This window comes from Mustela nigripes, chromosome 5 (assembly GCF_022355385.1).
Source record: "Mustela nigripes isolate SB6536 chromosome 5, MUSNIG.SB6536, whole genome shotgun sequence".
In the NCBI taxonomy this organism is placed as follows: Eukaryota; Metazoa; Chordata; class Mammalia; order Carnivora; family Mustelidae; genus Mustela; species Mustela nigripes.
Genome location: NC_081561.1, coordinates 26729163 through 26738841, shown reverse-complemented (window position 1 = coordinate 26738841; position 9679 = coordinate 26729163). Strand labels below are relative to the sequence as shown.

The 9679-nt window shown below is 61.9% G+C and overlaps 1 protein-coding gene across 2 annotated transcripts in view; it reads right to left on the bottom strand.

The window, feature by feature from the left end:
- Window positions 1–9679, bottom strand: part of GABBR1 (gamma-aminobutyric acid type B receptor subunit 1) — a 25557-nt gene that overhangs the window by 13753 nt on the left and 2125 nt on the right. Inside the window, exons 4-11 of one of the 2 annotated variants that reach the window (XM_059399707.1) lie at window positions 9220–9405; window positions 7859–7879; window positions 6419–6579; window positions 3284–3418; window positions 2853–3023; window positions 1570–1671; window positions 978–1043; window positions 378–569 (exon numbers count right to left, since the gene is read on the bottom strand). In XM_059399707.1, the coding sequence (XP_059255690.1) occupies window positions 378–569; window positions 978–1043; window positions 1570–1671; window positions 2853–3023; window positions 3284–3418; window positions 6419–6579; window positions 7859–7879; window positions 9220–9405 (1034 nt within the window). The remainder of the gene's footprint in view (window positions 1–377; window positions 570–977; window positions 1044–1569; window positions 1672–2852; window positions 3024–3283; window positions 3419–6418; window positions 6580–7858; window positions 7880–9219; window positions 9406–9679) is intronic. The other variant, XM_059399708.1, reaches the window with a different exon arrangement.

Below are 9679 nucleotides of genomic sequence, written 5' to 3'. Positions count from 1 at the left end.
GCGTGCACACGCGTCTGCACCCCTGCTCGGGAACAGCCCTCGTGTCAAGGTGGGCGTGCACACGCGTCTGCACCCCTGCTCGGGAACAGCCCTCGTGTCAAGGTGTGCGTGCACACGCGTCTGTGTTGTCGCCAACGCCTCTCCCTCCTTTGACTTCTCTCCAACCGCTCCTCGTTGCCACGGTAACAGCCCTTCCTCTCATCAGGGGCCTCGCACACACACCACTCCCGACCCTCTCTCTGTCATTCCTGCTCAAGGAAGTCAGAGCCGAGGTGGAAGCCGCAGGAAGCGCGGTGCAGACAAGCCCGCGTGCCCTCCTGGGCCTGTGCGGTCCACTCCCGCCCCGCCCCCACGAGGCGCCCCGCCCCCACGCTCACCATGTTGGAGATGCTGCGAGTGTTGGCAGGGTTCAGCATGACGATCTCGGTGGTGATGTGGCCTTCCACGGCCTGGGTCATCTCATCCACTGTGCAGTTGATGGACGGATCGTAGATCTTGAACCAGTTGTCAGCGTACCATCCAATGAGGAACCAGACGTACTTCTTCCCAAAGAGCCGCTCCTTGTACACCTGGGTGCAGAGAACGAGCAGGGCTGGGGCTCTGGGGCTCCTTCTGGCCTAATCCCCTTGACGCGATCCAGCCTCTCGGGAATCAGAAAGCAGGGAACTGCAGAGAGGACTCTACAAGTCCTGGCGGGCGTAGGAGCCGCTCGGGGACTCCTCCTTCTAAGCTCCTCCCCAGCCGGTCAGGAAAGATGGGGTCCGGGGGATCCTGGGGAACACTAAGGGGGAGGAAACGGAGATCCGGAGAACCTGCTGGGTGCGAGAAGCCAAGAGACGGAGTCGGAGCCGAGAGACAGGGACGTCATACTGACCATCGCCTCCGACCGCCGGCTACCGACCCGAGCAGAGAGACCCCATCAGACAGCCCGGGGCAGAGCCCACCCAGGCCCCTCCCGCTCCGGAGGCCAACTCTACCTCACAAAACACTTTCCGGGCTTCGGTCTCATAGAAAAGTCCCACGATGATTCGGGCATCCTGGCGCTACAGAGAGAGAGAAACAGCTCCGAAGAGCCGCCCGGAAACTCCCAAGCACTTCCACCCCTTGGATTCCCTGCCCCGGAGAGCTCAGTGCAGGGTCTGCTCACGGGGTGCTGGGCAAGTGCCAAGTGGACGAAGAGTAGAAATGTGCCAGAACCGGAACTGCCGGCGCACGCAAGGGTGGCAGTCCCACAACCGCACTGCCGCACACCCATGCGTCCCGCCAACGGTCGGCTTACGCGGCACCGTCCGTCCCCCGTGTGCGATGTGTGACTGCACACGAGGCACAGTGCGACTCCTCCCAGGACGCACGGCCGCACTCTGTGCATGTGTGTACATGAAAACTCACCCACCAACGCTTCGCACACCTCAAGCTTATACGATGTTATATTCTAATTATAGCAGGACACAGAAAAACAAAAAACAAACGAAACCCACGTGCCCCTGCCTGGTTCTCCTCTCCGATCCCCCTCCATGCCCCCCACCTGGCCCCTCCACGGGCAGAGCCCCCCGCTCCCAAGCAGCACACCTTCAGGTTCTTGACGGGCACAGCCGGGTCGGAAAAGAAGCTCTGGCGGAAAGTGATCTCGATTCCAGCTTCCTTCACTCGCTCCTCGAGGTCGTCCAGAGTCTTGGGTGGGAATGAGCAGGAAATGCAGAAGATGTGGGGCGTGCAGTGGGGTCAAGAGCAGAGAGCATGGTGGGGACTGCGCGAGCAGGAGGAGGGGCAGCTCTGAACCGTGCTCCCGGCATGCCTGTCCCCGGGCCGGGGAGGGCGGCCAGGGCAGGGTCTGCAGCCTCGGGACCCAGACTCAACCCAGGAAGGCGCGGGAGCCCCTCCTGTGGGTCTGTGTCCCGGGAAGTGGCGCCACTCACCCCACGCCCACCAGGCAGCGAGGGCAGGGAAAGGAGAGGAGACGCAGGGTGAGCGCGACCGGTCTGGTGCGCACAGCACGGTCTCCGCTCAAGGGCCAGAAGCGCGGACAGAGGCGTCAGAGAAGGACGCCCTGAATCGCGGAGGGACTGGGGAGGCTTCCAGGGGGTGCAGCTGCAGCTCCCTCACACTGAATGTAAGGAGGGTGGGGTGTCCAAAGACGGGGAGACGTGAGAGGACCGGACTGTCTTCTCCGGCGCCCAGCCCTGCATTTCCTCTCCCGCTCCCGCGCCTCCTGTCTCTCCGCCCCCTTCCCTTTTCGTTCTCTGCCTCCTTCTCTGTTCCCTTCTGTTCTCACTGTTCCTTCTCTCTCTCTCTCTCTTTCTCTCACACACACACCGAGGGTCTGGAATTTGTTCGTATCTTATATTCCCTCTCTTACATCAACTTTGGAGTGAACCTACTTTAATGGAAGTGGGTCATTTGGGGTCTACCTGTCTGGGAAAGGGATCATCAAAGGGAAAAACGTGTCCTAAAACCAAAAACTTGGAAAGGATCCTGAAAACCTAGCTCTGTTTATTCCTCTGGCTCCAGAGAGAACATGCACTTAACCACTCAGAATGTGTTTGCTTTTGATAAAGAAACAGGTTCTTTGGGCACCAGGGTGGCTCAGTCGGTTAAGGGTCTGGCTTCGGCTCAGGTTTCGATCCCAGGATCCAGCCTGGCATCGGGGTCCCTGCTCGGCTGCGAGCCTGCCTCTCCCTCTCCCAGTGCCCCTCCCCCTGCTCGTGTGCACACACACACTCTCCCTCTCTCTCTGTGAAAGAAATAAAGAAAAATATTAGAAAAGAGACGAGAAGAAAGAAGCAGGCTCTTGTGCCCGGGAGGAGCCCTGGCCACCCCTCCGGGCGCGGGGCTGGCGACGCAGGCCTGCTCACCGAGGTGAAGACCTCCGTGGTCTGCTGGATGGTGGCGATCCTCCTCCAGCCCCACTTCTCAAAGAGCTTCACGCGCGTGGGGTTGTGCAGCGTGGCGGACGGATGAGTTCGAAAGAATGTGGGAAAGCGCTGCCGGTTGGACAGGGCCGGGGAGCTGGAGCCGTAGGACAGCTGAAGGACAGGGACATGGTGCGGGACAGGCTCGCCCACAGCTCCTCTGTGACCCTGCTGGCTGCCCCAAGCCTCCCGCCCACCTCGGCCCTGTGTGCAGCGGCTCCCACGGCCCACAGGCCCGCAGCTCAGGTCCTGCTGAGGAAGAGCGGGGAGCTGCGGCCATCGGGCCACCGCTGGACGAGGCCGCCACGGCCTGGGAGTCCCGGGAGTGCCCCCCACCGGCAACCCCCATTCTCAGCCCTCCAAGCCCGGCCTACCACAATGAGGTTCCACATCCTGGCAGCCTCGGCCACGAGCGTGGACACGGAGCTGCAGCCGGGCATAAGGATGATCTTGATGGGGTCATTGTAGAGCAGCTCATACAGGTACTTGGTGGCTTGGCCTGGGTCACACTGAAGGGGTGGGGGTAAGCGTCGGGGGTCCCCAGCAATCCAGTCCCTTCTCAAGTACCCCCCGCCCCCGTCATCAGCACCACGTTCTTCTCCTCCCTGTCCAGTCTCTGGGCTCCCCTCACGTCCCAAGCCCGCCCCTCGTCTTCCCCTGCGCCCTCAGCCCGTCCTCTCCTGCGCACACCTCCACCACGGTCACCGCAAAGAGCACCTTTCCTCCCTTCCTCGGTCACCGTGTCCCCTTCCCCACGTTTCTAAGCTCCCAAGGTCTGCGAGTTTTAGGAAAGAGTCTGCAGAAATGAACCCCCCAAGTCCGCAGACAGCCTCCTCAGAGCCCAGCTATGGAAATCCCTCCGTCTGCCTCTGCAAACCCCCTCTCCGTGGGCCCCTGTTGGTCCCCTGCTCCTCTCTTTTCCAGGCTAGTGATAAATAAACTCGAGGACAACAGGGACCAAGGTCACTAGGGAGTCGTGCTTGGCTATCCCTCCCCTCCTGCTGGGCCCTGACATTTGACGGGTCCATTAGAAAAAGAGGCGCTTTGGAGGGGGTGGCCGTGGGGGAGAAACAGGGGAGGAAGACCTGGGGAGAACACACAGCGTGAGGTTCTCAACAAACCAGATGCTTTTAGGGGTGCCTGAGGGAGGGGCAGGGAGATGGGGAAAGTAAACAATGCAGAGAGCCAGGAGGGAAGGGACATGGGGAGGAAGAGCCGGTGGTGTCCCCCTGCCTGTTCCCCTCCTGCTGGAGGATGACATTTCAGAAGCTGCTGGAGCCCCAGAGGAAGTCGAGGAGAAACGGAAGGCCGTGGGGAGCCAGGGCAGGCGGCACAGGGGGCTGGGGACGGCCACGCAGGAATAAGGAAGGCCCCTAGAGCCTGCTCACTTCCCACTGGGGCCTGACATTTGAGACACCGTGGGCAGCTGGAGAAGGGGCACTGGCAGAGCAGGAAGGAACCTCTGCGGCCCCCAGCGAAGGGGTGTTTGTGAAGATTCTGCCCTCCCCCCTGGCTTCTCGGAGCATCTCGGCCATTCTTGGACCCCACCGTCCCACACTGCCCTAGCACGTTACCCCAGATCCTAGCCCAGTACCCCTGCAGCCTGGGAAAGGGTGGCGGGAACAGGGACACGTAAGAGCACACACAACACACACACAGGGCGAGGACGCAGGCTGACCCAGGGCTCTGCTCCTTCCTCCCCGACTCTCTCTCTTCCACACTCAGGCCCTCCCTGCAGATTCCCTGATTCTCACCCCCTCCCCAGGAGACTTCCTCTCCGCCTCTCCTCCGCTCTGTCTTCTGCGAAGCCTCCGGATTTGCGGGCAGGAAACCACACGTTCCAGTTTGCCTGCTTTCCGCTCTCCCTCCCTGCTTCTTCCATCTCCCTTCTCCCAGGCCCCCCATCTGCTCCCCAGCACCTCCGGGGACTCACCTGTCACAGAGCTCACACACGGGGCTATGGGGCTCCCAGGATCCCTGGGACCCCCTCTCCTGACCCTGGCACCCATCCCTCCTAGTTTCTCTCTGCAGGCTCCCACCTCCAGCAGACCCGACCCTCTGCTCCTCTCCCTGCCTCTCCGACAACACCTAATTTTTTTCCCTGGGTGCTGCTGCTCGCCGACAAGGACCCTGGGGACAGCTACTTAGGCATACCAGGACAGGACGAATAATGGTAATAATGCAGATTCTTGGGATTCGTTCCTGACCATGGAGTTCATCAAATCTGTTTTAAACCCAGGCCTCTGGTGAACCTTGTGTACACGGAAGTTTGGAAATCCCTGCCAAAGTGTCGGGAGGGGGTTGAGGTCCTCTCTCCAAGCTGCCAACAGTCCGTGTGCTCTCTTTTCTCCAGGCACCCCACCTTCGACCCCACTCCGCCCGCTCCTCCCTCACAAACCCATTTCTCGATGCAGACAGCTGCTCGAAAGAATGAGGACACATGCTGGGTGCACCCAGGAGAAATGACCACAACCTCACCTCCCGCCCCGTGAAGGGGTGGGGCTGCACGTCAGAGAAGGTAAACTTGAGGTCCCAAGTCTCCTTCCTCCCCTGTGCCACATCCGTCCCCACACTCCAAGTCCCTCACAGGGGACAGGGTGGGGAAGGAGTCTTATGGGGCCCCCCCGCGCCCCCCCCCCCCCAGGCTCGCCCCCCCCCCCCCCCCCCCCCCCCCGCCCTCCCCCTACAGCCTACTTTCCTCCTCACATCTTGGAGGCCACAAGGCTGTAAGGAAGATTTCAACTTAAGACCCAAGTTCCACAGAACGCCCAAGAACTGAGCTCTGCCCCACACCTCCTCATCGGCCCCCTGCCCTACTGCCATTCTTTCCTGCTCCCTCTCCTGCCTCTGTCCAGACGCCCCCCTTTCCCCACCCGACTGGGAGGGCTCCTGCGCGCACCTCTAATCCGCTCATTCTCCCAGTGCCTCTGCCCAGCCCCGGACCATTCGCTTTTCCAGAACATGGTATGCCACATATCCCACAGTCTGGGGATCCGCGGCAGGACAGGGCTCACAGCTACCCCACCGCTTGTTGTGACAAATAAACCAGAGCGCTCGAGTCCCTCAAATTTTTCCTTATTCGGTCCCAACCTGCTGCCAAGATTACCTTGTTACCATGGTAAATCGGAAGCCGTGCTCCAGCTCACCCCTGACACCTCCTCCATCCCCGGAACCCATCCCAGGGTTAGTGGACTCGCCGCGACCGAGATCAGCTTGTACCCTAAATCCACCACCAGTCTCCCCAGCCCTCCCCCCACTTCCCTGCGTCCTGGGGAGCAGAAGGGTCTGCCCCACATCCTGATTCACCCTCCTAAGCCCCTAGACCCTCATCTTGAACCTGAAGCCCCTGTGACTGTCCCCAGGCTTGCGCACCCCCAGCCCCTCTCCCGCTAGTCACACGTGGGAGGGGTCCGCTTCGCAATCCCGAGTCCCTCGGACAGAGGCGCGCGCGCGGCCGGCTCCTGCCCCCCAGACCCCCGCCGCCCGCCCACTCCCACGTCCGGGGCTACCTTGCTGTCGTGGTGGATGAGCTTGAGCTCATAGTCCGGCAGGATGTCCCTGCGGCTGTTCACGTCCTCCAGCGCCATCTCCACCGCGGGCTGGCAGGCCTGGCCCCCGGGCCAGCCCCCGCTCATGGGGAACAGCGCCCCGATGTACACTGCGCGCCGTTCTGAAGAGGGGTGCGGGGGGACCCGCGGGTGAGGCCGCGGGAGATGAGGGGAGTGGGAGGCCCACACCGGAGTCACCCCCGTCGCCATCACCACCAGCAGCGGCAGCGGCCACCGCACCCGGGGAGCGGGGACCCCCGGACCCATGGCCGGGAGGGAGAGGGGCTGTCTGGGGAGGGGGAGGAGCTCAGGGGGGACACTTTTCCTGGGGAGGGCTGCTGAGGGGGTGTCGAGGAGGCGCCTCCATCCCGGCTCGTGCAGGGAGGAGGGGGCGAGGGCCCCAGGGAAGCGGGGAAGGTCGGCTTCCTAGGGCCCCCGCGGCTCCCGCTCCCGCCGCGGCCACCGCCACCGCCACCGCGGACTCTCCTCGCGGACTGACCGACCGACCGAGGGGAGGAGGAGGAGGAGGAGGAGGAGACGGCGGGCGGGGAGGGGGCCCTGACGTCACGCGCGGCGCGCGGCAGCTGCGGGGGGGAGGGGCGGGAGGGAGGCGCGCGCCGCCGTGGGAACGACAGGCGGAGGGGCGGGGCGGGGCGGGGCGGAGGACGCGACCCCCCGCGGAAGAGGCCCGGACGGGGAAGGGGGGTCCCACCTAAGGGGCGGCCGGGGAGGAGCCGAGAGGGGAAGGGGCGTGCCGGGAGGGCGGGGAGGGCCGGAGCGCGGGGGCGCCGGGATGGAGACGCGGAGGTCGGCGGCGGGGCGCGCGTCTCAGTCGGGGGTGCGGACGGCTGGGGCGCCGGGCCGGGGGTGCGGGGCACAGGGCGATGGCAGCGGCTTAGGAGAGAGGCGGTTGGGTGGGATGGGGGTGGCGTGAAGGGGAGTGATGGGGCGCAGGCCGGGAACCCGGGGCTGGGGAGACGGAGCTCGGGAAGGGGTGGGCGCTGCGAGAAGGGGAAGGCGGACGGCGTGCGGAGGAGCCGAAGCGGGGAGCGCCGGGCCCGGCCGGGGGGAGACGGCAGCGCGGGGGCGGCCGGGGTCTGCCCGCGCCCCCCGCCGCCGGCCCGGCTCTGCCCTTTGGCCCGAGCGGAGTCTGGGAGGAGGCGGAGCCCGGGGCAGGGCAGCCAAGCGGGGAGTTGGGAGGGACCGCGGCCTCGCAGAAAACCGGCACTGGAGGCAGAAAACAGGTAGGGAAAGAAGGGGCCGGCCGCGAACTGGGACGGGGGCGGGTCGCGGGCAGAAGAACGAGAGCCCACAGCCTCGGGGCAGCACCCCTGGGGATGGAGGGTGAAGAGTGGGGGGCAAGGGGGTTGCAGTGCGCGAGATGAGGGTTTATGATCTCACCTGAGTGCGGCGTTCGATTCACTGGCAGCAGGAAAGACGGGGATCAGAGAAGAGTTACCACTGGCGCCCGGCTTCCCCGGCCAGATCCCCAGCCCCCTCCCACACCTGTCCAGGCCGGAGAGGACCGGGTAGAGCAGAAGCCTGCGTTTCTGAGGGGAGGGTGCCTGGGGATAAGAGCAAGGTGGGGCTGTGGGTCAGGACCTGCCGGTTTTCTTCTTTTATTTTTCATAGGACAACAGAATTTGAGACAGGAGTGCCAACAGCTAAGACACGGGCAGATCCTGGTTTTGTGGAGCCTAAATATTATTAAATGCAGGGGTCTCTCTTTAAGAGAAAAAAATACAAATACAATTGATTTTAAACCATTGCCTTTAAAATCTTACTTTTGCATTTCTTACGAAAGCTATGACCATGCGAACACATTATATTACAGCACAAGAAGAACCCTGTGTGAATGAGGGTCCCTGACGCTGAAACCGCAGTAGCTTCATGGTAAACCCACCCCCGGCTGGGGCTCTGAATTTCCGGAACGGAACGGTAAACTACACGCAGAATAATTACATTAAGGGAGGAAAGCCAGGTTCAGAACCTTGGAAGAGTCTACAAGAGTGGGGGAAGCATGAGGTATGCCTGTATCCCTCAGAGAAGACTACACAGGGAGAATCCGGGTGCCCAGGAAAGGGGGGATCCTGCAGAACGAAATGCCCAAAAAAGGGGTTGGACACAAGACTGAGTCCCTTGGGAATGGTGGGGGTTGTCTGAGAATTCCAGAAAAGGCCTGTCCCTTGCCCCTCCCCCATCCCTGGGTGGTCCTTAGTGCTCTGACCGTTCTGCCCCCAATTTTAAGTCTTTTTAATTTTTACCCTGATAATTTTCCACCCCAGATATTCTTTCCAATCTTAACATTTTTTCTAAGTATGACATATGATTTATTTCTGAGTCTTTACAATAATCCAGTTATATAACAAGCGGAGAGGAATCCGTTGTAGAGGAGAGTTATGCATAGAAAGTTCTAAGTTTAGAGAAAGGGGCTGAGGCTAGGGCAAACTGGAGTATTCAAGCCTTAAGAAAGTTAATAGAGGGCGAGACTCAAAAAGGAAGAGACCATGCGAAGATTTGGGAGCAGGGAGGGGATATGAAAAGAGGGAGATGGAGGAAAGAAGCCCCAGTGTAGGTAAAGTGGGCACTGGGGCTGCAGAAGGGGGCCGCAGAGGGGAGGGGAAGCAGAGTTGGGTTCTCACCTCCAGTCCCCCACAGCCCCCCATCTCGCACAGCTCCCCATCCTTTCCCGTCCGCCCTTCCCGCCCTGCTCCCGTCCTCCGCAAGCGCCCTCGGCGGCAAGCAGGCGGCCAGTCCCTCACCCTGGCACTGCGGCTTGGGAGTGCTCCACTGGCCCTGACTACAGACGCTCCTGGAGCTGCCCACAAGATGGAAGTCAGGGTCACATCGGAAATCCACCCGGGCTCCGTCCAGAGCGGGGAGGTCCCCACCCGTGAGGAAAACCTTCCCGTTCTCCAGGGCCAAATAGGACTTGGAGCAGATTCGGACTGTGGAGAGATACGAAAAATGAGAAAGAGAGGCACGTTGGGGAAGGCTCCTTCCCCTTAAAGAGCAGGGAGGGACCTCCGATGAGGCCTTGGGGCCTCAAGCGTCGTCCTCTGCAGGAAATCAGGGGTGCAAAGGACTTGCCTCTCTAGCTTCCACTCCCGCCTGAAGCCTGGAAGCATCCACACATTACCCACAGGAAAAGGAAAAAGCCTTTCCGAGGTAGGAACCCGAGATGGAGCTATAAGCACATAGAAGGGGTCTCTCCAAAGTCAG